General features: G+C 39.4%; 1 protein-coding gene and 1 long non-coding RNA gene across 2 annotated transcripts in view; one reads left to right on the top strand and one right to left on the bottom strand.

Annotated features, from left to right (window-relative positions):
• The window catches only part of LCP2 (lymphocyte cytosolic protein 2), a 28347-nt gene extending 7350 nt beyond the window's left edge, over positions 1 to 20997 (top strand). The window contains exons 4-21 of the mRNA XM_059860042.1: positions 3530 to 3595; positions 4440 to 4471; positions 5497 to 5531; positions 6768 to 6972; positions 7704 to 7804; positions 8691 to 8760; positions 9166 to 9249; positions 10050 to 10075; positions 10168 to 10187; positions 10293 to 10397; positions 11308 to 11338; positions 11991 to 12003; positions 12986 to 13106; positions 15465 to 15514; positions 16441 to 16544; positions 17323 to 17406; positions 18414 to 18569; positions 19263 to 20997. Coding sequence (XP_059716025.1) covers positions 3530 to 3595; positions 4440 to 4471; positions 5497 to 5531; positions 6768 to 6972; positions 7704 to 7804; positions 8691 to 8760; positions 9166 to 9249; positions 10050 to 10075; positions 10168 to 10187; positions 10293 to 10397; positions 11308 to 11338; positions 11991 to 12003; positions 12986 to 13106; positions 15465 to 15514; positions 16441 to 16544; positions 17323 to 17406; positions 18414 to 18569; positions 19263 to 19385 — 1426 coding nt within the window. The 3' untranslated portion in view covers positions 19386 to 20997. The remainder of the gene's footprint in view (positions 1 to 3529; positions 3596 to 4439; positions 4472 to 5496; positions 5532 to 6767; positions 6973 to 7703; positions 7805 to 8690; positions 8761 to 9165; positions 9250 to 10049; positions 10076 to 10167; positions 10188 to 10292; positions 10398 to 11307; positions 11339 to 11990; positions 12004 to 12985; positions 13107 to 15464; positions 15515 to 16440; positions 16545 to 17322; positions 17407 to 18413; positions 18570 to 19262) is intronic.
• On the bottom strand, positions 20922 to 23945 carry LOC132334185 (uncharacterized). The gene is made up of 4 exons (XR_009488349.1): positions 23843 to 23945; positions 23194 to 23288; positions 22303 to 22390; positions 20922 to 21879 (listed from the first exon to the last, which is right to left on the bottom strand). It is a non-coding gene; the product is annotated as an uncharacterized LOC132334185 (long non-coding RNA).
• Between the last annotated feature and the right edge of the window lie 2645 nt (positions 23946 to 26590).

Here is a 26590-nt window from a genome sequence, read left to right as displayed (position 1 = left end):
AATCAACCAACCACCAAAAAAAAGCCACCCAACAACATCAATAAACCAAAAATCCACTTAACCCCTAAACAACCCTCCAGGAGAGAATTAATGGGCAGAAGAATCTGCCATTTTTTAAAAAATTAATTTCTTTACTTCAGAACCTCCACACCCTCAATGAAACACAAAGTGCTGGCTGGTGACTTCTGCTAGAACACATTGACACTTTTCTTTTGTATCATAATGCAAACCTCAACTGCTTGTAGCAAGAGTTCTTCTGCAAGCTGAAAGAGGCTTTAGCATATTATAGTTACACTGCCTGATACTTAATAGCAGAGCTAAAACCTGAGCATACCCTGCAAAAACTTAATAGGAAACAGCAGGCGTTACAGCCTTGGCCAGTGACCAAATAAATAGAAGATAAATTAACAAGAGAGATTGTTCCTCAGTAAATTTAGCAGGAATATTCTGACCTAAGTGGAGCCAACACCTGGAATCACACAAGATTTGCAAAGCCCTGACTGCATCTGTACAGGGCTCCTGAGCTGGGTGTGTGGGCTTGCTAAAGGTGCTCAGGGTTTGAATAGAACTGTGTCATTATTTGGGGATGATTCTGTGACTTTTCAAGAATCAAAAGTAGGTCACAGTTGTCATTACAAGGTATGACAGGTCATTTCCTGAATCTAATTGTAAAACTCCACAACCTTCTGTTATTACTAATGAATTATTATTTTGAAAATTCATCTCCACTAGCCCTGTTACAGGTGCACGTATTCAGAAAACTTCTGGCTTCTTTATAAAAACCAAAAAACCCACAAATTTAAGCACTATTTTGAAAATGAAAATACTTCTTAAAATCTTTAGCACTCTCCACTGAAAGGGCTGAACTCTTTCTGGAAAATTTTGCTTAAAAAGTTAATGTTAAGACCACTATGTTTAGATACACACCTGAATCCTCACAAACAACAGTCCTGAAAGAGAAACACTGGTGAGACTGGGAAGGGATTTGGTGGATTTTACACAGAGCAGACACTGACCATTTTGATTATAAATCTAATGAAGCAAGAGGCCAATTTACAGCTTAAGAGAAAACCAGAGTTTTCCTGTTGTTCCTTAGCACTACTGCCAGTCAGAGAAGGTCATGAAGTTTTGTACTTGTGGAGAACAAATTTGAGTCTTGCAAAATATTTTAAAGCACGTTCAACAGAATGTGCCTTACTTACTGTGGTCAGAATTCATAAACAGAAAAAACAAAGATTTCATTAAAAACAACACTGGTGGTTGGTTGACAACTGAACCATGATATAAACACTGGTATTAGTCTGTCACTCCTATTGTTAACTATTTTGAGAAGAAAGGATTCCAAATTTTCAAGATGCTGTTGATCCCTCTGGCTATTCCAGTGGCAGGTTCATGGCAAACCCGAGATCTGGAATTTCCAGATTTGTGGAAAAATCTTAAGGCCTATCCCACAGCACTCCGAAGTGTATCTCATAGCACTGGCAGAAATTTCCAGCAGCAGAAAGCTCATGGTTGCATTCCTGGCATCTGCCAGCTCAGTGTGACACAGCCAGAGCCTGCAAACGTGGCACAGTCTGAAAGCCATTCTACTTTCAGAAGAGTAAAAGTGCCAACATAAAAATTGAGAAATCTGCACTTTCTCTGTTAAAAAGGTAAAAGATGTCAGTGCATGTGCACACATGCTCTGGGGTCTAAAGGTTGTGGCAAGGTTTAGAACAGAACTGGTGTTCAGTCTGTTCAGTCTGTCAATAACACAGCATCACATCTGCCCAGCTGAGTCTTCTCAAAGGCCAAGCCAAAGACTTGGATCAGCAGCTGTGCTTTTGACAGTGCTCATGTGCAGCTGTGCATCCTCCTGGCCCCAGAGGAATTTGTATGCCACCTCTCTTACCCATCTTAACCCCTTTGTCCCAATACATGTAGAGTGGATTCTACTGATGTGAACAGTATCTGCAGCTGAGTGAACTAAAGCCAGTTTTGGAGTCCTGCTCTGGGGGCTGGTTGTGTGGGTTTTTTTAAAAAATTTCAACTTCCTGCCAGTTTTAAGTTTAGCAAGTGGTGGAGGAGGTAGAAAGAGAATGAGAGGTCTGAGTAACATTTTCTGCAAGTGCTGTTGCCTTATCCTCTCCCATCATCCACTCCCACAGCTCAGAGAGCAGTGTGGTTTTGGTACTTCCTTCCTCACAGGGTGACAGGCTCAGCTGCTCAGTGCACCAGTCTTCCCTGAGAACATTGCTTGTAAAGCCTGACCTTCCTAGAATTTCCTTTCTTCTAATGAACACTCTGAACCATCAGTTTGAAGCATTTCAAATAAACTAGAAGTAAAGGTTAGACACTGTATTTTAAGCATGATATGATGATTTTTTTGGCAGCAAGATCAACTTCTTCCTCTCAGTTTTTCCTCAAAAACCAGTTGGTGTAAATGCTTATAGCAGCCAGCCCAGGTTTAGGCCAGAAAGCTTCTGGACACTCAGGTCTCATTCACACCCAGGGAAGTCTGAACTCTAAGAATTATTAGCTCCAAAACCAGAGAACTTAATTTTACTTCTTTAGCTGAAAAACCCCAAGACATTCTGAAAGATCCTCTGCCTATTCAACAGCAGGGAAAAAGCTACAGTCAAATTCCATAACTCACTTTTTGACCAAAGCACTGATGTGTGCAGGGCACTGCTCACCCCAGGACATCTCCTGATGTCTCACATGGAATTTATTATTCACCCAGCAACTTCCTTGTCCCCTGCAGCAAAAGGAAACAACACTGAAGCTGGATGTTCCTCAATAAGAAACAATGACAATTCAGAATCAGATCATGGGTCATTGCAAGCTTTCTTTGAAACAAAATAATCATAGAGGGAAACTTCATTAGTAGCAGAGCAGAATTCTGGTCTCTCAGTAGAATTAACCCTGTGAATCTCAGTACTGACTGTCCTCCACTTGGAAAGATCTCTCCAGGCATAAAATTATAGCATTTTGATATTCCATTAATATTTCTGCCATGCCCTGAAAATGTATTAAAGCATGGAATTAGATCAGCCTTTCCCCTTCTTTGCTGGAGGAATTGCTTGGCTGCAGAGGAAGGAACACAAAAAGAATAGAGAAGAGTTTTAGGGAATATTTAATCCCTGGTTTTACAGCCATGAGCTCTGTTTTCCTGAAGCATTATTTGCTTTTTTCCATGCAAAATCACACAAATGCCATGGCCATTATTTGAAGCAGTGTGATATCTACAACACCCAAAGATCCTAAGGCTTGCTGGGTTTAATGTTTATTTTTTAAACACAATCCAACAACATGGGGTTTTACCAAGGAAAAAACAGTCTAGCTTGTAGTTGGGTATGCTGCAGCAGAACTTAGCAATAAGATGATAAATTCAGTGTTTTTATCACATAGTAAATAATAATCAAGAATTACCAGATTAAATTTAGCAAATACTGAGGGATAATGGTGAAAAAAAATATTTTCTGCTTTGACAAGTGATGGCTTTCAAGGGGTTTTTTTTTAAAACTATTTTTGTTCTTCTTTCCAATAGAATTGTAAGTAAATTAAGCCAAGAAATAAATAAAAATGAAGGGAGGCTCTCTTTCCTTCCAAAATGGTGAGTAAGACAACTCAGCTTTCTTCTTCAAAGCTTTCAGATAGATCTGTTCTGGGCTGGTTTTCATTTGATCAATCATGCCTGATCAGAAGTGCAGCCTGGAAATGCTATAAAATAAAGCTCTATTTCATTAATGCCATCTGATATCAAATACCAAATGCTGAGCCCACGAACACCCCAGATGCTTCTGCCATGTCCAGAACCAAGTAACATTTGCACATTTCCTGCAATTTTCCACCTGAGCACACAGCCCTTAAGAAGGCCATGAAGCCTGGGCATATATTAATAATAAATCATCATTCATGCATTCCACAGATCTATAATCACTATACTCTTTAATTCTTAATATTTGTCACTGAATATAACATTCACAATAGAAGGGCAAAAATTGCAAAATTCTATGAGAAAAGAACAATTTATGACCCTACCCAATGAAAACCAAGTCCAGTCTACATAACATGGTTTTGCATCATCTGATAACATGATTTTACACATTTCCATTCACTAGAATCCAAAACTAGAACTGAAAACCATAAAAACCTTATTTAACCTTACATTTCTGAACTTGGCTTTGAAGTTTCAGTTTTCAAGACTGGTAAATGTATTTACTGAGTGCCCCTGCTTCAAACCTGACTTCTGTGACTTCAATTCTTATTGAAACAGATTAGATTTTATTAAGATCTTCTCTGCAAATATCAACTATAATGTGTTTTTGGCATTTGGGCAGAGTTAAACTCATCTATGTAAACTTCTTTCTCCTATGACAGTTAACTATTGCTTTTATTTGCAATAGAAGCATCAAACATTTAATAGAAATAATTTATTTTTTGTATCTTTGTTACAGGGCCCAAACACAAAAATCTCCAGAAAACACAAGTAAGTGAATACTGGCAGACCCTAACAACAAATGTTTTAAAATATTAAAATGTTAAATTAATACTTGCAGAGCAGAGTCAACAGAGGGGGAGCAGGGTTAGGAACCAAAAATCCAAAACAATAAATGAAAATATGGGACTATAAAGAAGTTTCAAAAAAGAAAAGTGTAGATGCAGAACAATTAGTAAGAAAATGTGTTTTTAAAGAGAAAAGATGGTGAAGGAAGGCAAGAGCAGAGACTTTTACCTGAGAATAGTCAAATTGTCCTTATTTAACCCAACACATTGTATCAGTGTTTATATATTTCTGTTCCAACATCTCCACCCCCTGCCTTTCCTCCTGGCAGCACTGTATTAGAGAGGGAAGTTGAGATTTAGAAAAAACAAACCATTTTTTTATGAAAGCTAAAATAGTTTTAAACAAGGAGATAAGTCTGGGCTCATTCTGAAAGCATTTTGTTTCAAATGATATAATTTAAATTGGAAGTGGGACACACTTGAAGTGCCAGCACCCAGACTGTGTCACAGCAGGGCAGTTTTATCTTGGTTTTGAATCAGGATGTGCCCTCACCAGTGCCAGCCTGCCTCTGAAAGAACAGCTCCTTCCTGTGGCACAGCACTGAGGTCCAGAACTCACCTGGCATTTCTTGGGTTCTTTCTTGTCCTAGTTCTGATGGTCACAATGCAAAGCAACACTCCATTTTCAGGTTTCAGATCTGTTTTCATTATAGGTTGCATGCTTTTTATACTTTCTTACAAAGCTCATCAGTTTGCACTTTTCTTACTGGTCAGGAGACAAACAAAGTGCTCATTGGAACAGGCTGTTGCAGGTTTCTCTGATTTCTCTTTTCTTTCTTGGTTTCTGTGTCAGTGACCTTGGTAGGAAATTCTTATTATTCTCCTATCAAACATCCCTCTGGCTCACAGAAGTCACTGTGAAACCTCTCCCACACTTTCTGTCAAGTTGTTGCATGTCTGACAGAGGTGTCCATGCTCAGAAATGTGTGGTTGTGCTTCTTCCCACAGGCTATGCTCAGGATGATGGTGGCTGGTCTTCGTTTGTGAGTATTTGGGTGAAAACCCCTCTGGCTCAGGGGGCTCTCTGTTCCTGCCCTGGCTGCTTGGGCAGCACAGCTGGGGGAGGAAAAGCAGGAGCAGGAATGATGGGAGTGCCTGCATACAGATTTCCTCACTGAGAAAATGTTCTCCCCAGAAATTCAGAATTGCCTTCCTATTGCCTTCCTGTAGCTCCCAGCCTACAGCCAGGTCCCCACAGAACCACAGCTGAGTTTTACATGTTTGTTTCAAGCTCTTAAAAGAGCTGCCTAGAGGTGCAAGGTTGCTGTGTTATTCAATGGCAAATTCTTGCCATTTTATTCTCTAGAGCCAACTTGTTGAACAGTATATTTTTTAAAAGCCATTTAGCCTACAGAAGTTCCTTCTGCCTTTTGGCATAGGAAATGCCTCAGCAAGGTGTTAAGGTGACACACACCCACCCCAGCTGCTGATGCACAGCCTGAGCTCATGAAGATCTCTGAGGCTGACCAGTGCCAATGGCTTTTGTCCAAAAATATAAGGGAGAGGCATTTTTAGAAGCCACTTGTTACTAAGTTCACAGGAGATTTGCTGCTATTCTGGGAGCACAAGAGATAAAAGTAATCACCTACAGAGCACATGGGCTCTGTGCCAGTGCAGAGGACTCTGGAAATTCCAGCTGTGGTACCAGTGACAAATGGAGGGTTCTTTTTCTCCCAAGGCTTGACAGAGTGCACAGATGTGCAATGACCATATTGACACTGTCCCCTTATGAGGTCCTGCAAACGAGGCTGGTTGGGGTCAGGAGGACACCAAGACCCAAATCAAAGGCCTCAGCTTTTATGAATAATTTTCATGAGTTGGGTTGCATGCTGTGGAGGACATGTTAGAAAGCAAGAATGAACATCAGCAACATCAACTGCTGCTCCATTGTGTTCCTGGGAACACTGGCTTGTTTGCTGGTGCCTTGCCTGTTCCCTAAAACATTTCATGCATTTCAGCAAACTCACACCTCATCTTGACCTCCCACTGCACTCACTGTCATCACATGATATTTGTTTCCTTTCTTAAGCTCCACTAATGCATTAGTGGAATGTTTCTTCCTTTCCCAGTATTATTTCAACAGATTTTTCCCCTCAAACTGGTTGTAAAAGTTTGGTATTTTCCAGAGTGAAAAATACCACAGTGAAAGGCTACCAGGAACCTGCTCTGCAGGGTTTAGTGTTCTCTTCCAGCATCCACTTTTTATGCTCATTTGCCAGGATGATGAAGATGATGATGACTATGAAAGCCCTGATGAAGATCAGGAAAAGGAAGATGAGGCTGACTATGAATCACCAACAGAGGAGCCTGAAGAAGCAGACCATGACAGTGATGGCTATGAGCCACCTCCATCCAACAATGAAGAAGCACATCACAGTGTCATATTTCCTGCCAAGTCACTTCCAAGCAGCACAGATTATATAGGTAATTACTAGAAATTAGGTGTTATTAATAATTTACAAATTAGATTTTACAACCACAGTTTAGGTGGCTGATAATGGAATATAGAAGGTTTTTCCTTGAAGGCAACAGTGTAGTTCATAAGCAAGATTTAGTGACACAAAATCTGTGACTTTTAAAGTTACATTTTTTACTTTGGACAAGCTCTGTTGGAATAAAGATTAGTTTTGTGAGATGTGTGCATTAGTTGGCCTTTGATTTGAACCTGTATGAAGTCACACCCATGTACATGCTGCAGTAGCTTTAGCAGTGCAACCTTGGACAGAGCAGGTTGTCACAACAATGGCAAAAACTCTAGTGAAATTTGGGAAAAGAACAATCAGCTGTCCCTGCCTGTCCTTTTTGTTTTATGTCTGAATCCTCAGCAGCCTGGAGGTGTGGAGTCCATTCAGAAGAACAAAGCTGCCATTCAGATTGGCTGGTGTTTCACACACTGTGCTGCAGGGAATGAAATGAATCCTGTGGCTCAGAGCCTGGCAGGGGAGTCACCCCCACAGGGACAGACCAGCCTGGAACTCCCAACACAACACACTGATCCTAAAGCAACTGCCAGGCAAATCCTACAGCAATGTCTTGATGATTTATTAACTTCAGTAGTCAGGTTCTTGTAAGGGCTCTTTGTCATAAAGATTGAATGAGTATTAAATAACCAAGCTCTGTGTAGTTGTTTAATTTGGGATTTTTGTTTTCTTTAGACAGACCTACAACGACCAGATCAGCACATCAGCCTTCACATCAGCCTCCAGTGCCCCCCCAGCGACCTGGCCCAGCCTCATTTGGGGGAAGAAGTGCTACTGTATGTTCCTGTCTTAATATCTCACCTAGTTCCTATCCCAGGGCCTTCTTAGGAGTCCAAGTGTAGGGCCACTTCTATTGACCTAGTGTATGAAGAGGAAACCATCAAAACAGATTTGATGTTACAAGGTGGTCACTGTTCAAGGAACAACTTAATTTTATGGGAGAAATATATTTCATTATTTTATATTCCTTAATTGATTCTTACACTGGAGATTTACACACACTTGTGAATGCCTCTCCCATTTTTATTTTATATAAAAATATATAAAACATATATATATATATTTTTAAGGGATGCCTCTGTTTTGAAAACAAGGTTATGTTTTTCCAAACTATACTTCTAATACTTGCCCAATTGAATTAGGACCACATAAAAGTGTAAGAGACTGTGTAATCAGAACATTGATGACCAAGATTTGATTCCTTTTTTCCTGCTGTTAATACTTCAGAACTGAAAGCTCTTGTGCTGTTGACAGCTGGCACTATAAGTTCAGTGTTTGCCAGAACAGATGTGCACTAAACCTGGCAATGTTTCTACAAGTAAAGCTTTAGGATGTGATGGAGGGACTGATGCAGTGTCACAGAGATACAGCAGTGTTGGAGCTCCTGTTCCTTTCCTCTGACAATGCACCTCCCCTTCCTGAGGAGACATCCCACTGGAGTGTGGGGAGACACTGCAGATGGAGGCAATTCTGCATCCAACAAAAACCAGTGATTTTGGTCATGCTCCAGGAGGGTCCCTGGCTCCTGTCCTTCCTGCAGTGAGCAGAGACCTGCTCCTTGTGCTGTGCCACACAAGACTGGCAGATGAGTGTGGTGGGGTTAATACACTCCAAAGAGAAAGGTGAAGACACATTTTAACCATTGGTGAATATTCATTCTAGCTGCCAGCTTTCCCATCTCCACCGAGCAACAACGACTTGGGTAGAGACAGAAACATGAAGCCTTTGAAACGTGAGTACAGCTGGAGTTCTCTTTGTAAAGCTTTCCCACAGACTGTGCAGCACTTCAATTCCTCCTCTTTTCCCTCAGTTCCACCCTCTTCTGCTACTCATACAGGAGTTTGAATTGTTGTTTTAAGAACAACTATCTGTACAACTGTAGTCATACAATTGTACTCATACAGGAGTCTGAATTGTTGTTTTAAGAACAACTGTCTGTACAACTGTAGTCATACAATTGTACTCATACAGGAGTCTGAATTGTTGTTTTAAGAACAACTGTCTGTACAACTGTTGTCATACAATTATACAGGAGTCTGAATTGTTGTTTTAAGAAGTTACACCAGTTCTAATCTATGCAAAATAAAGATATATTGACCTACACCAGCAAATGATCTCACACAGTTGTTGTGTTTAGCTGCAGCTCCTTCTATAGACAGAAGCACCAAACCCTCTCTGGATCGCCTTGCTCCCCCATACGAAAGAGAAAGCCCAGGATCAGGTCAGTATTTGCTCCCATTACTATCACTGGGGTTGCTTTAATTACTGCAAATCATCAGTTTGTTGCTTTAATTACTGCAAATCATCAGTTTGAATATAATTAATGCAAAAGAACAAGGCTCAACCAAATGTAATCAAAGTAATGTGTTTATGAATAAATGGTGTGAGCAGAGCTTACGAAGTGGAAGAGAAATTTCACATAGAAAACAGCAACCCTGGGTCAGACAGGTGAACAGAAAGACATTGTGAGAGCCCTGTGCAATAAAGGTTTGATGCACACCTAAGTGATTGAACAAGGAAATATTTAGTAGGTTAAAGGAGGAAATCACCTTTGCATACAAAGGTAATGAAACTCTGCATACACTGCTGTAGGTAATGTGGCAACAGACTTAAAAGAAGGCTGAGAATTCATAAGACACAGAAAAAAAGGGCATTTCCTTCAGACCTGAAAACCACATTATACAAAGCATCTACAGATATGACTCTACAATTTTATTTATTATCTAAACTCTTATCTGTTATATAATGGCAAAAAAGTATCCAGTACTTCAAAGCTGAGCCTTAGATAATGTGATTGTGACACGTGCCATGTTGAAAATGTTTAAATTTCCCTTCAATAAGAGAGACTGCAATTTTACCATCACTTGCAAAGCCAGAATATTTTTCTGGCTTACATCTCAGGATATGAGCTCTTCAACCAGAAAGATTAACTTCCAGTTTTATTCAAAACTCAATTATTTCATAGGAAGTTCAATTAATTAACTTCCATTTTTTCTAAATGTAAGCTTTTGCTGTTTTCAGGGAAGAAGCCAGTCATTCCTGAGAAGGTAATTTTTTTTTTTTTTTGGTGATTATTAACAGTTTTTGCCTATTTTGATACACTTACATATTCTCTTAACTATTCCTTGTTGTTTTGCAGCCTCTGGTTTCACAGCTAAGGTAAGATTTGTCCTCTGCAAATGATCCTCTCATTGCCAGTATTCCCCAGTCATTTCTTAATAAGCAGCTTTTTGCCTTTATTTCATCATCTCACTCCTGCTTTAGATCCCTGGGAGAACAGTTAGCAATGATGCCAAAACCTCCTGTCCCACCAAGTGACAGATATGAAAGAGGCAACCCACCTCCTCTAAGGAAGCAAAGCCCTGGAAAGTAAGTGCTCATTTCACTGAAATTCAATAAAGGAGAAATGAAATTTACCAAAAATATGGACAAGCAACACAGGATGGTCTGATTTACTGGTACTGCATGACAGCAGGGTCTGTGGCTATCAAAGTTTTGGTTCATAATAATGCACAGGATGTGCTTGAAGCTGCAGAAAGGTGTGAATGCAGAAAAACTCTCTCCTGTCATATCTGGAAGAGCCATTACGAGGGGCATCACTCACTCCCAAGCTGTACAAAGATACAGATGATCCATGTTTTTTCCAGCAGTGCAAGTTCTTGCTCTAGGGAACATCCTTACATGAGTTTTTGTTCTAGGGTGTTAGAAAAGGAAAGCTGTACTTTCATCCCATTGATTTTATTAGCCTGCAAAACTCCTTCTTAGCAGCCAGCAGCATTTTCTAGCAGAGCTGGATCATTCCCCAGCATTTTCTAGACCACCAGGGGGCTGAACACTGACTGTACTTCAAACAAGAGAAGAAATAATTGGGATCTGCTCACCAGGAAGGATAATTGATCAGAGAAACAAAGCCTGCTATCCTTATGACGTGCTCCAGCAGTGTTGTCAAATATTATAAATGAGTTCAAGACTTGAAGTCATAATGTTTCATCATTGCACAAGCTTGTTTTAAGCTCTAACCACAATCAATTAATCAGACATTTTCCTTGTTGATAAAATCAAGATGGGCTAAGAACTAGAATAGTGTATTAGATTATGGCTGAAAATTAGAATCTTAGAAAAGAAAATTAGATATTTTTATGAGGGAAAAAAATGTTTCTGCATCCATTGGTCTTTAAAACTTGCTACAAATTAATGTTCAAGTTGAAAATATGGCCTAATGCACATGAAGTGAATGAGTATTATTCCACCTATGATGAGGGTTTTGTTTTCATTTCAGGCACAGTTGGCCACCACACAAGAAAAACGAAGTAAGTGTAGTCTCAAAGCATATATTTAAAAGTATGGGGGTTACAGTAAATTAAGTACCTGTATAAACTAATAATGCTGGAAAGGTAAACTTGTTTCTTTTATAAATTGGAAGGAATACTCATGGATCTTTCATGGCACATGGGGTGTTTTTGAATAGTTCCTCTGTGTCAAGCTCAGTTTGTTCCCTGAGAACTTATCTTGGATAACAGGAAGAATAAGGCCAGAATTTCTTCTATGACATGAGAGAAGTGGTTTTGCTTAAAAAAGATTTGGGCTTCTGGGGATTTTTTCAGCTTAAGCTGACCTAAAAGTTTCACTTTCAGATAACTCTGAGAGTCTACACTTTCTCGAAGGAATAAGGAAAGTTTATATCTCCTGAGAATTTCTGACTATTTTAGGTCAAGATGTGTTATGGGACATCTACCACACATCTTGTTTAAAACTTTTAAACTTTAAAAACTTAAAAAATTATTTGGTGTTGCATGAAGACAAAAAGTGCCCAAAATTTTTGAGGGAAGTCATATTGTAGATATTAGAATCCTTGTATACTCAAAATTCACCAATGTCCAGATTTTGTTTTGTAAAACATTCCTAAGAACTGTGCTATAATATGTTGCTAATTTGCTAATTATGTTTTTTTTGGCTCCCCAGGATGAAGAAGACAGTAAGTATTTCTACAGTGATTTTTCAAACTTGAAATCTTTCTTTGTATTAGTTCTAAAAATAAAAAAAAAGAGGAAATTACTTCATTTGTTTCCTTAGAGCCATTTCTAAAGTGAGGTGGTACCTTGATAGGCAGTGGAATTCTTATAAAGTGCCTGATGCAGATTTATATATCAAAGCCACAAACCCCAGGAAATCAGTAGCTAATAGCTTCCTTCAGTCAGCCAGTTACCAGCCAGCAGGATTTCTTATGAAATACACTACATTAGAGAGATTTGTGTTCTGCACACAGCATCAAACAGCTGGAAACAGAAACCTGGTGTCTCCCAGTCCTCAGCAGACCCTGCTGGCAGCAGGCTCTGTCATGAACAGAGGCAGAACTTCTGCCATGTGCCACCAGTGTTTCTAAACTACTGCAGAATGCTGATTTCTGAAATGGAGTTGGTAAAGTGACTCCATAACAGAAGCAGGACATTTGGCCAAGCCTCTATGAATTATCACTGCCCCTAAGCCTCCATAAAGAATAAGGTTATTTAAGCTGTGCAGAGCAGAGTTAACCTGTTCCACTCCTGCTAGTTCAGGTCTGAGGACACTGCAGAAAGAAAATGTTTTATTTCATGCTGGGAGAAATCTCAGAATGATGTTCAAAAAGGTGATATCAGCTCTGCTATTTAGAAGCAATGTGACAGAAAACATGTACCACCTTCTGCAGTTAAGGTACCTGAATTGTGGCTGATCCAAAACAGAACCTAGAAAATGTAAATGTTGCTCAAGCCAGTTCCAGTTTATTTTTAATTTTAATATCTACTTTTAAGTTCTCAGCTGACCATATAAGTTTCCAATTTGTAACTAACACATCAAGGACTGTTTATTGCATTATATTTATCTAATTAAATAGCAGTAAGGTGACAGAATTTCTTCATTCTACTTCATTTAAAAATATCTCATGTAGAATTTAAGTTTCCTTTTCTTCCTCTCCACAGCTGCCCTGCAAAGACCAGTGCCACAGCTGTCTTTGCCCCCATACAGTTCCAATGCATTCCCACCCAAATCTGTCAAGCCTCCACCTAAGCCAGGATCCAACAGCATTCCTGCTGCAGAAAGGTTTGTTTCACCATTATGGGTCATTCCTTTTGAATCTCAGTCTCTTGGTATTTCATTACTGAGCCTGTGCCCTTGCCTCTACAAAATGCTCATTAGTGCTGTTCCTGCTATCCAGGAGAATTCTCTATAGGATTGAAGCTCTGTATCAGTGGAGCAGAGAGTACATCAGGCAACCAAGAAAAAACCATGAATCTCTCTGTTTTATGGCAAGGAAGATTTTTAAACTGATGCCTTGGAGTGGCCACCTAAACAGAGGCTAGACAAGATTAAGAGAATAAAAGCAGGTATTTATTGAAGGCCTTCAGCAGGTACATCTTGGGCAGTCAAAAGCCTCCAAGGGGTTACACCCAGGATGGAAGATGGTCATGAGTTTTTCAGGGAATTTTAAATTTGGTTCATTTACATCTCAGGGGTTAATCCTCCAATTACATTTTCAGTAATGAAGTCATTTACTCCAAGTTATCCCCCCCAATTCACTGTTGTTTACACCTCTAGGGGCCTGAGACAGTCAGGTGTCCCTGAGTTCCAGGCCTAGAGAGGAACTGTTTTATCTCAATGAAATGGGAGAACAGCAGCTGACAGGCCATGGAGTTTTAGAGCTATACACTAAAGCAGTGCAGGATCTGAAAACCAGAAAAGCTAAATCCTAAGGCATCAAGACCCTACACAGTACAAGGCTTCCATTCATGAGACACCCATTGCTCTGCCATTGCTTGCAGGGTCCATAAGAATGACCAGTCCTTTTGAGAGGGAATCATCACCTACAAAACTAGGCAGGATTCAGGACAAAGGGATCCTGCACACTATAGGGCACCTTAAGTGTTAGAGCTGCAACTCCTCACACTTGAAAACTAAAAAACTCCTCAAACCCAGTTGTCTGGAGTTGAATCTGAAACAATTTCATGTCCCTTTTACTAAATCTTACTGGACTGGTTGATAATTCCTATTTAAAATTGTGAACCTTGCTGCAATTTTTTCCCACCTTCAACTTACAAATATTTGATTGTTATGCCTTCACTTGCTAGACTGAAGAGCCACAAATTAAATTTTTATTTCTGATGTACCATGCAACAGATTTAGACTTTGATGAGTTAGAGTGGGCTCCTTGAGTCCGTGTCTGATGCACATTTTCTAATCTCTGTATTTTTTTAATGGCTCTTTGATGAACTCCTCACATTTCCCATCATTCTCTGGAACTGCTGACACCAAAACAAACACTGCAGTAGCAATAGCAAGGTCATATGCAAATTGAACTATTCCTATGATGAACACTTCTGCTTACACTCAATGAGCATTGCCAAATTTTGCTGTAGCAGAGGCCCCCGGGCTGACTGATTCTCTCCCATAAATCAAGTCATGATAGGGTGTTTTTGTTGTGCAAACAAAATTAGCATATTTATCTCAGAGCCTTTTTAACAGCTCATTTAAGCAGAAGAGAAATATGAACAGTAAAGGAAAGGAGTGCAGGCAATTTGTTCTCAATTAGGTAAAGAAACAAAAAAAAAAGCCCCAGAAACTGAAGAATGGAACTCCATTTTGAGCAGTTTTGGATGTTGGCTGAGGTTGGCAGAGATCTCTGGATGTCTTCTGGTCCAACCCCCTCCTCAGGCAAGGTCACCTTGAACAGGCTGCCTGGTACCACATCCAGATAGCATCTGAATGTCTCCAAGGAAAGAGAGATTCCACAACACTCTTGGCAACCTGCTCCAGTGCTTGCTTGCCCTCACATTAAAAAACGTTTCTTGATGTTCAGAGGGACCTCTGGTCTTGTCACTGGGCACCAGTGAAAAGAGCCTGGCTCTCCCTTTAGATATTTATGTGCTTTAAAAGATCCCTCCTGAGCCTTCTCAGCTTCCAGCTCCCTCAGCCTTTCCTCATGTGGGAGATGTTCCTGTCCCTGATGTTGCTGGTCCTTCCCAGCTTGCAACATAAATGAGAAGCTGCATTTTTATCAACAATGTTACAGAAGCTGCAAGAATAATAACTCTGTAAGTGGAACCCCGCAGCGAGAGCTGCTCCCTGTGCTTTCTGCTCTGGGGAAGGACAGAGCCATTCCCTGTGAAAACTCCCCAAACTGAATGCTCTCCTGCACTGATCCTGCTGCTGAAGTCTCTGTGGCCTTTTCTGATTACCCTATTGCCAGACACTGAGCTCCAGTAAACTTAAAGGTGGATCCACTTCCACAAAAAGGAGGAAAGAAAAAAAGAAGAAAAGAGAAAGCTCTCCTCACCCTGCACAGGTCTCAAGGGGCTCTCACATTCTGTAAAACAGGCACAAAGTCCAGATCAGGTGATCAGAGCACAGAAATGTTGTAGAGAAATGTTGTATTTCTCCTGACTACTCTTTTTTTATAAACAGTGCTAGAAACCTGTCTGCGACTGGCTCTCTACCACCCCGCTTCCATCCAGGTTTGTATCCTACATCCTTACATTGTTTTTCTTTTCTAAGTGAATGAAAGTTGAAAGATAGTTTCAGTGAAGTCAATATAAAAGCTTTTTTTTCCTATGGATGTTTCTGCTTGGCCTGGGAACAGAAGTTCCTGAAAGGCATCCTGTGTACCTTACTTAGTCGGAATCAAAGATTTTGGGCTTTTTTCACCCCTGAAGTTTGGGCTTCCTGCCCAGTTCAACCAGTGTCAAAACTTCATAAAACCATTTTTTTGTGTACAGTACTGAGAGCTGAGCTATGCAAATCACTGTGGTATGCTAATAATCCCCAAAAAGGTTAGCAAATGCTTTTCATGTGAAATACACTCCATATTTATCTTGTAAGAAAAAAAAAAAGAAAACTTAGACATCAACTGCTTTAAAAGTAATTTTTTTTGCACATGGTAACAGCTGTCAGTGTCCTACAGTGACATTTTTTACTTTCTAATTGCTGAGAAGGCAAGGATTGCAAAGAGACAATGTTACTTCTGTCTCTAAAGAAACCAAGATGCTCTCAGGCGAGTAACTGTGGTACAGAAACTGATAAAATGTCACCCCTATTTCAGGTTCATTTGTTCTTACAGAAATCTGAACCACAAGAGCTCAGTGAAATTTCCTGTGCACCAAGGATGGAATTATTTAAAGAACCTGGTTCTCATAGAGAAGCCTAAATCTGATTTCAAATGATTTCTAGATGTCTCAGTACCAGGGTGTTGTATTGCACTAAATAGTTCTTTAGCTGTTTGCACTGGCTGTTTGGTAATTTGCACTGTTCACATGATTTTTATTTACACCATGGTGATACAAATACTTTATACTTCACAAAATCAAGATCCTACACCCTGGGTGCACAGATGAAATGATTTTCCTGGTTTTAACATTGTTTTTCTGCTTTTGTACCTCTGAAGGCAGCAAAAGCAGATCTCCTTCCAGAGGCCCAGCTGACATGAGACCTCCATTGCCAATTCCCAGCAGACAGGCTGTTCACCAGGCAAACACAGAGCAAGATGAGGTACAAAACATGAACCATAACTGTAAAGATAGCAAGTTTTCTGGTTTTGAGAGACAACACCTTGCAAAGTTGTTTTTCCAGTCACTGAGTGCTTTCAGTTTCCTTTTCTGTGTCAAACTGTAGTGCCTTATTTTGTCCTCACCAAGAAAAACAACAAGAGTTGAATCCCAAAAGAGCAAAATAAGAAAAATACTTATTGTCTGGATTACTTGTTTTGCACAACTGCCTTCAAGCAGTATCAAACTTTCAGTTCTCCTTCCAGAAAACTTTGATGAGTAAAGGACTCACTCTTTTAAGTGCATTTTTGCTTCACATTTCCTTCAATAAAACAAGTTTAGAGCAAACCACTTGTGGTGATAACACTGCTGGGCAATCATAAATAGTGCATTCACAGGAAGTCTGCACAGTTGTCTCAGATGATAGCTAAAAACCAGACAGATGAAGGCAAAGGATGCCTTTGTGCCTAGTGTCCAGGTAGACAAAAGAGAACATGCCACTTAAAATCTTTTACTGAAAGTGTTTGGAAATATCTGTTTTCTTAGCTTACCCGCAGGGGCATAATATCTAGATCTGTAATATTTTCAAATTTATCAAAGTGAGCAAGGAATTTAAACCAATTTAGCAGCACTTTCCATACCACAATAAATAGCAGCATTATCTGCACACAGACATTCTGCACACAGACCCACATATCCCTCACACTGCAATTTCTCTGTACTTATTTGCATGTTGTCATTCCCTGGCAGCTGACCTTGTCCTTGTCCTTGTCCTGTCCTAGCCCCAGGGCTCTCTGAAGGATGAGTGGTACGTGGCTTTTGTCAGCCGGCCCGAGGCAGAGGCAGCGCTGCGCAGGATAAACAAGGTACTGCAAATCCCATCCCTGTCTGAGCCACAGAGCCCGGCAAAATGAACTACAGCTTCAAACAAGGCTCATCTGTACATGTGGAAATAAATGAAATATAGACTATTTAACATTTAATATTAAATATATAAACTATAAATAAATACATTTAAAATATAATAAATATTTATCATCGTTTAAAGACATTAATTTAATTTAAAAATAAATAATTAAAATGTTTTCTCATTTATTTATAATAATAATATAATTTATATAATAAATATTTATATATATATTTATAATAATAAAATATATAATAATATATTATTAAAATAATAAAAATATATATTAAACATATAATATTTATTATATATTTAATATCTAATTTTTAATATCATAAAGATAAATAGAATGATTGCTGTGGGAGTTGTGGTTACCCTGTGCTGCCTCACAGCACTTGCCATGAGGTGAAGATGGCATGTGCACCATTCCAGTGATTTGTACTAAAGTCCAGTTTATGAGGTCCCATTCAGTGCCTTTAAGAAAGGGATTTCAGTGGAAGAATTGTCAAATTAGATCTGAAATTAGGAAAAGCAGAGAGAATGATCCAGTATCACTGCCTTTACCTAAATTACACAATGTCATTATTTTAAGCTGTCTATAAATCCATCATGTAGGAAACGTGATTGGCACTTAGTGGAAATGAACTTCTCCTCTGGTTAAAGGGATGTGAGGTTTGGTCTTTGATATTTCACTTCCTCCTTTAATGGAATTGCTCCCTCATACAACACCATTCCTACCTTCCTTTGGAATCTGCTTTTATTACAGAGGAAAGTTTGAAGCAGCTGAAAGACAACACATTTGTCAAAAGATCTAAATGCCTTAATAGTGCAGTTTCTCTTATCAGAAAGGAAAAAGATTTCACAAAGAAGAACATTTAGGAGCACAAGTGCTCTAGTGAAAGGTATTACACTGATCAAACCCAGGAGTGTCTGCTCTTTGTCATCTTTCATTTTTTCCTGTTTCAGGATGGAACATTTCTGGTGAGGGACAGCTCAAGGAAAACAGTGACTCACCCCTATGTCCTGATGGTGCTGTACAGAGACAAAGTGTACAACATCCAGATCCGCTACGAGGAGCAGGAGCACTTGTACTTGTTAGGAACCAGCTTGAAAGGAAAAGAGGTACCATGTGCTTTTCACACTACTTCTCTTCATTTCAAGGCATCTCCTGCCTCATTCCTCAGTGTCAGGTGGCTGTTCTCCTGGGCTGGAATTCTGCTTCTTGACTCAGAGAATATTGTTCTTGCTCGAAGCAGAATCAGGTGATGCTGTTTGCACTCAGGGAATGAAGGGCTGGCCTTAGAACACAGCCATTAGAAATCCACTGATTAGGGAATGTTTGTTTCCCACTGAGATACCAGATAAGGGAAATGCAGAGCTGAGAGCTAATCCATACCTGCCAAGTTCCAGCTTTGCTCCCAGGCTGGTGGCTCAGCTCCAGCCTGCAGGACTGTGTGGGCTTACTGGCACCAGACAGACTGCTCAGCACATTCCAGGCAGTTCTGATCCACACAGAACCCCTGAACTGATCAGCCACCTCTCAAGTACAGTCATCACATCGAGCACAATGGCAACAGCATGTGTTAAACAGACCAAGACTATATAAATTACTTATACTACATTGCAGCAGCTTGTACACAGAGTTACTGAGCTACACATCATGGCAGGAATGAGAACAGTTGATCTGGACCTTATATATATATATTTATAATATTGATAAATATTTAGAATTAAAAAAAAACCCTTTTTGTTTCTACTGGTTACTAATAATTCTGACATTTTGGCCTTAGTCTTCTCATTTTTTCCATCCCACAGGAATTTTCTTCTGTAGCAGATATCATCGACCACTTCCAAAGAACACCCCTTCTTCTGATTGATGGAAAAGACAGAGGCTCAAGAAACCAGTGCATATTAAAATACGCTGCAGGACATATTTAAATGAAACTTTAGAGAAGATCCCATATAGTACTGAAGCCTTCTGAAGTTTATAAACTTCAAGATATTTTCCTTTTCAGCAAACTAAAATCATGAAGTCATTAAAATTCTTAGTTTCAAAGAAAAAGGACTATGTTTTTTTTAAATTATGCTTAAATACAGTACTCTGTAAATATAATTTCCCTACAAAGTGTCCATTAATCATACAGCACATGAGAATTTCTTATCTTCCAAGATATGTATATCCTCTTGAAATTATTTCCACTCCAAATTTGATGAACCATAAATAAATATCCATACTAGCCTCTGCTTTCATAGGAGCTCTTTTTTGGATCAGAATTGCAGCAGCAATTTTATTATTTGGAGTGATACAGAGTAGACCCAAACATTGTCAAAGCTGCAGAGTAGACAATATAAAAGCCAATTTCTTTTTCCTCAATAAATCTAACTCTGCTCACTTCTATGAAAAGATCAGCTCAAATCTGAAAGACACACAGGTTTCAATGGCACAAAACCCCTCCAACCCTGGAAATGCAGGTGCTTGTCAGGATCTGTGTCTGGGTTATTCAGCTGTGAACTGCTTGTTCCCACTTTTCCAGGAGAACACCAGAGCCACAGAGCACATCCTCTCTGCCACAGCACTGGAAGTTCAATATCCATGCCTCAGCCCACAACTGGAAGTTTTTTATTTCCTGCAATTCTCCAACCTCACTCAGAAAGAAGATTTTCTCCACACACATCTCTCTTCAGCTGTGCCTTTCTGACCGAATCAAGGAACTGCATTTTTACAGGGAGCACTGAAACAAAATTATCATCATGTGACCCTTACATGGCAGAACCCCCCAGATCTCTTAGAAAGCACACACAGGCCAAACCTAGTTCCTCTTGCACATCTGCTTTCTGTTTTACTGTAATTTTTAGAGCAAAAAAGGGACACTTGCAGTTCAAAAATACAAATTGTAGCTGAGGAGCACTGAAGCCCCTTTGTTAAATGGGATTTATTCAACCATTTGCCTTGGGTTTCAATTTCCCTTGTGGTCTGACAATATCTTGGTTTGATAATTATGATTTTTGTCACACTTTTTCTCTTTTAAAGCCATGGTGTCTGTATCAGTTAAAACACTGGAACCAAAATTCAAGGTAGAAAATACCTTCCATAGAATCTGTAAAGATTCCCAGATATCATAATCAGATTTCATAGACAGTTTTCCTTATAGAGATATGTTTTGTAAGTGTTCCTTTTTAAGAGGTTTAGGTAAGAGCTGGAATTCAAAGATAGCAAAGTTCATTTCCATGCAACTGTGAGACCAAAAAGAAAGGTGAAAAAAAAAAAAAAATTCAGCTGACAAAAGCTGTTTCTAGTCCAATATTTTTAAAAATGGACTACTAATCTGGTGAAAGAAAAGTCAGTTCTAATCTGTCTTTTTCAAAAACAGTGAAAATGAAGAACAAAATCACCCATATCACCACTGACTCTTGTGAACTGTAATTCTATTCCATTGCCCTGCCTTGAAAAATCTGACAACCCAGAAACACCTCCTATGGAATTGTGTTTTATTGATTTTAAATCATCTCACCGGCGAAAGAGAAATAAAACATAAACCAGCATAACAAATTCTAACACTGCATATTTTTTAAAAGTAGAATTAATCTCTATTGGATTATTCAGAGAAATATATTTGGTCTAAGAATAAAGCTACATCTCAACATTCAAATACGTCCCCAAGTAAAGTATGATTGAATATTTATTGTAGTGAACTACATGAAAATAGTGGCTGTGCAAATGTTGGGCCAACAAGATTTCAGGGTAGAGCATTGAAACCACAATCTCCTCCCTATTTTTGTAGCTAGTTGCATTAGAGAGTCATTACAGAAACTGGAATGGAAAGCAGTTTTGGTTTTCCAGAAGAAATCTGCTCTTTGACCCCTTCCTCAGCAACATTTTTAAGACGAGGAAGGCAGCTCAAAACACAAACTGCAGTTCCTCCTTCACTGGCAGTTTCTTATCCTGTTTCCCCAGGCACAACTGAGACAAGAGACAGTGACTTGAAGTAAATTTCAAATCTTTGCTACTGCTCCAACACGTTTTTGTTTAAAAGGAGAAAACCACATGAGAAACTTCATGCCCAGTTTCCTGACCTTTTTAATTCATTACATCAGTTTTTCCAGCCCTAGTGGGCTTAATTTGGGAAATGTGGGTTGAAAAAACCACTCTCGTAACCAATAACCTAGGTTTTTTTCCATTCCACATGTTTAGCTTAAAATAAAAATAGTCTACCTGCAGGAAACCATGCTGTCATTATACAGTTCAAACTTAATTAGAAGAAAGAAGAAAGAAGAAGCAGCTTCAGCAGTATTAATAGAAGGCAGTACATGAAAATGGATGTTATTTAATCAGTCAAACTCCAAGTCTTTTCTTCAGCTTCTCTTAAATCTTTGGCCTTCGTAGGATGATTGAAATTCAAAATCAGGTCACAAAGCAGTAGCTGGCTTTCCACTGAAAGACAAAGGGCAGTGTATCAGCAGGGTATTTATTGAATGACAGTGAATGGTAATCTACAGACAGCATTGTTTTAGTGTTCATCTATCAACTCACTCAGGGCTGCTGTTTCACTTGCCCCAAGATGGTTACATTCAGTTGGTGTTAGCAGGTTAGCAATACTTGCATTAGAAGGCTCTCAGTGTTCCTAGAAAGGAATGGCTGATCACCTAGCAGGTGTTTGCCATGCTTAACTAACACAATTCTATTGCTCTCTAACCACTGTTCCATTAATTTTTCAAAACACAAGAGCAAAGCTATTGCTTCATTACATTAAAACCCAGTTGTCTGACACAGAAAACTAGGCCATTCCAACTGCAGACTCTTAGAAGAATGTCTTACACAGTTTTGTGTTTAACTGGATGGTGAAGCCAGAATTACCATTTATTTTCTTCAACTCATTGGACATTGTGTCAACATTTTTAATTGCAGCCTCAAGGTTAAACTGTCCTTCAGAATTTTTGGTCACCTGTATGAAATAGGAACAAAACATGACTGGCAAAGTATATATGATTATAAACTCATTGGTACAGATTATCATAATACTCATGACATTTTTTCTTTCATTTTCTTAAATAATATTTTACTAAAACTTCCCCCAGTTTATAATTATCTACTTAGACATGGCAAATTACAACTACGGAAGGTGAGCACTAAACACTCAGGGCTGCAGTTTTTTTCCTGTCACATTTTTATTATAGAAACAACCACAGTGAAATTAATCATGCTTATGAATTCCTCTCCTCATCATTTTTCATGTTTGTTTTCGACCAAGCTTTTCCTACAGAATCAAAACTTAACCGAGAGTAATCATTCAGCCACAAGATGGAGCTGCAGTGACATTAACGTGACCAACACACCTGGTCGCTATTAACGCTGAGTGTTAATGAGCCCGCCAAAACATGCCAAAAAACATTTGTAATTAGTTTATAATCAATATCTTCTTGCCTACTTTAGAAATCATATTCCCTGTCTTTAATATTTAATTTAAAAACAATCAAAATCTAGACACAATTAAGACTATTAACCATTTGAAATGAAGTATAATTTGAAATTCCAAATGAGTACTACACTCCTCTTAAGGAATTTTTTCCTTATGAAAAATTTCAAAGAGATGTGTACATTGCACAATTTCTGGCCTAGTTATAAGCTCTCTACTTATCATTCAGAAATTCTAAAATGTGGAAAAACTCTGGGTGATTAATAAATAATGTTCCTTATGTAGAAAATCTCAGCAAATTAAAGAAGCATGACCAAAAAATATTAACATACATTTAACATAGATTCTTTGTCTGAGTCTCTTTTCCCTTCATTCAGTGGCTTTATGCTGAGTTCATCAGTCATGGCTGAGGCTTCTAAAAAGACAACTCCAAATTATTAAGGATTAGTAAGTATAAAATAAATAAATATAAATATCTCACAAAAATATATAATAAATTTTAAAATATAACATCTAGACTATAGTTTCATTAGTGTTATTTGAAAGTAGAGTCTAAGAGCTCAAATGGTTTTAATTCTTCTCAGGAAAAATGAAAAGCTTGGATTTTGTTTATTTTTAGGGACAGCATTTCAGAATTTTTTCAGGAGTTCCAGGTGGAATTACTAACAGTGAGTAAGTGTATGAGTTCAAGGTGGAATTGCTAACAGTGAGTAAGTGTATGAGCAATGGTAATGAAGAATTCCCCAAACGTATTCCTGTACTTTTTAAACTGAAAACTTTCTGAGAGATCTAAAAAGGCATTGCAATTGGTTTCTGACGTTAATTTATGGTAGGAAAATCTAAAGCACACACAAAAAAGTGTTGACTGTCTATGGTGGTGTGTCTTCCCCTGGCCACACTATGGTCTGAGATTTTTTAAGAGACTCTAAAACACCCTTTGGGCACTGTCTGCTGGTCAGTAACAGAGCTGAGATTGAATACCAGATCCCTGGGCTTGTTCTTCCCCCATTCCTCCTGCTCGTCTCTCCTTACACGTCAGGACACCTCTGAAGTGTGTGACAGTCACTGGAAAGCTGTTTCAACCCTAAAAGAGGGGGAGAAAAAAGGGAGGAGGGTTATTTTACCCTCAAAGGGGTGTGTTTTCAGAAGGGGTGCCATGACATGAGACAGAAGGTGCTCAGCTCTGGGGCAGTGTGTCCCCCTTTGAGTGCTGTCCAAAAAGCCTCAGGGAGGGCACAGCTCCTTTGGGCTCCTATAGGTCACTGCCCTGCACAGGGTGAAGCCCCTGCACAGGAGCCAGTCCCCCAGAACTCCAAAATGGGCTGAGCTATGGTTTATGTTGGAAGGCACCATAGAGGTAACCTGGTTCTGCCCCCCTGCCACGGGCAGGGACCCCTTCCAGTGGCCCAGGTTGCTCCAAGCCCTGGCCAAGCTGGCCTGGAGCTCTCCCAGGCAGCAGGAGCCCTTTCCCCAGCAATGAGGACAGGCTGCTAGCACAGCCAGGATGGGCTGGTCCTCCCTGCAGCAGCCCCCAGGGGCAGCAGGAGGATGTGCAGACCCCCAGGGGCAGCCCCAGGGCTTCTCTCAGCAAGGAAATCCCCGTGGTGTGTCCCTCTGCCAGCACATCAGAGGTCAGTGGTGGCAAGAGTCCTGGGGGAGTCACAATTTTAGAAGTGGGTGGTAAAAAGTAATTGCAAATGCTGCAAGAGCTGAAGGAGAAATGGAGAAGAGAGGACTGAGGTGTCAGCAGGGGGTGGTGGATGGGGAATGAATTTCCTGCTGGCCTTTGAGGCCCTGCCTGTGGAGAGCTTATTGCATGTGCAGCAACTAATTTATAACCAGTCAGCTCCTTTTGGTCATCAGTTGAAGTTCACATGGAGTAAAGTAAGTTATACTATCTGAGCAAAGCTAAATAGTGAACCTGAATTGAAGGAAGCCAAGAGAGGCACTTTACTAAACAGATTTATCCATTTAGACCATGCTCAGTGTTAATTTGGCAATGACCACTGCCCTCAGAAGCACGTACCTGACTTGAGTTGGAATCAACAAAACCTGCTAACTAATGACCTGGGCTTGGGAACTGCTCATTTCTTGCCCAGTCTGTGCTGTAGTACTTAAAGCCAGGGACACCAAGCAGAGGAATGGCTGTCAGCACTTTTCTTTAATTTACTGGAGCCACTTTTCCTGCTGCTCAGCATTCATCTGTATTTTGAACTTGCTGTTTGGCACCAGTGGAGAAGGAATAACCAGCACCTCAGAGAGAGTGGAATTACTTGGATGTGCAGTAGAGAACAGATGGACAGGGTGTGCTTGGGATGTGCTTTCATGCTATTTCTCCTTTAAAACAAAGCATTCTAAATGTATGGGTTTATGACTGAATTGGAACTCAGAACAGCATTTTCTGATATGGCACAATTAAACTGTGATTCAAAGAGAAAACATGGTATGCTGCATACATTGTGGGGCTTTCTGGAGATGAGAAGTGCAGAGCAGAAAACCCTACACACATGCACTAATTCCTGTACTACAGCCTTTCAGTTTACAACCTCTTGCCAGCACCCCAGTGCAAACAAGTTAACTGTGCCCTTTCTGTGGCCTCTAAAGAAAAAGTCCAGCTTAAGCTGCTGATTTTGCTGATAGAATACAAAATAGAGCTGTGCACAAAAGAACATACAAAGTGATTTTATACATTCTCTAAATATAAAAGAACCTACAAAAGTTTATATAAATATAGATACAAAAAAGCAAAATGGTATCCTAGCAAGGTCCAGAAAATATTTGTGTCAGTAGAAGGAGCAGTTATTTCCTTCACTAACCAGTAGAGCAGAATGCTTCAACTGATAAACCTGTTTCTGTCAGTTTACTTTCTACATTTGGATGTTTTTTTGACATCATAGAAATAATCATTCCCATTGCACTTAATTTTTTCTGTATGAGAAAAAATAGGTTATTGTAATGACCAGAAAAATTAGATTCAAAATATGTACAATAAACTGAGTTGCCAGAACTAATTGGACAAACCAAATAGAATGGTTCTTAAAGGCAGGGCCTTTCTAAAAATAATCTTTAACAATGTGAGATATTAACCAGCAAGGTGACCAACAGGGCAGGAGATTGACTGTATGTAGCATTTTTTTAAAAGAAAGAGAGTAAGAGATATTTAATTTCTACACCTGAATTTACTTGGAACAAAACCACTTTCTGGATTTTCTTTATAAGGCAATATTTCAAATTGAAACACTGAAATTAGAGGTTTAAATTATTAAGTTATATCCCTGTAAGGAGCATTCTCGTAGGTGTTGCTGGCAGTTTCACATCAGTGTTTCAGTTTATGAGCTGCAGTTTGCTCTTTGCCTGAAGTAAACCCCCAGGTTTATGTGCAAAGATACCCAGAGCTGAAGCTCTTTAATCACTGGCTGGTCTGGTCATGGGTGGTACTTCACACAAAACCCCTCTGTACCCAGGGGCTCTCAGAGAACACATTCACTTGAGGCAATTCAGACAGTTTTATGAATCCCTGGTAAAGACAGAATTACTGCCAAACCAGTTCTCTAAGGAGGGGAAAAGATCAGGAAGACTAGAAATAGATTTCAGGATGCAGAATTAGGGTTATGATGAGAATGAGCAAGCTCTGCAGGCAGCTAAACAGGCAGATCACTCTACAGCACTGCCTTCTTCACCTCTGCAGTAAAATTACCCTAAATATAACTTCAGACAAAATGTAGCAGT

The sequence above is a fragment of the Haemorhous mexicanus genome, chromosome 15 (assembly GCF_027477595.1).
Source record: "Haemorhous mexicanus isolate bHaeMex1 chromosome 15, bHaeMex1.pri, whole genome shotgun sequence".
Lineage (NCBI taxonomy): Eukaryota > Metazoa > Chordata > Aves > Passeriformes > Fringillidae > Haemorhous > Haemorhous mexicanus.
The sequence above is the reverse complement of the archived record's forward strand: the minus strand, read 5'-3'. Positions and strand labels throughout refer to the sequence as shown.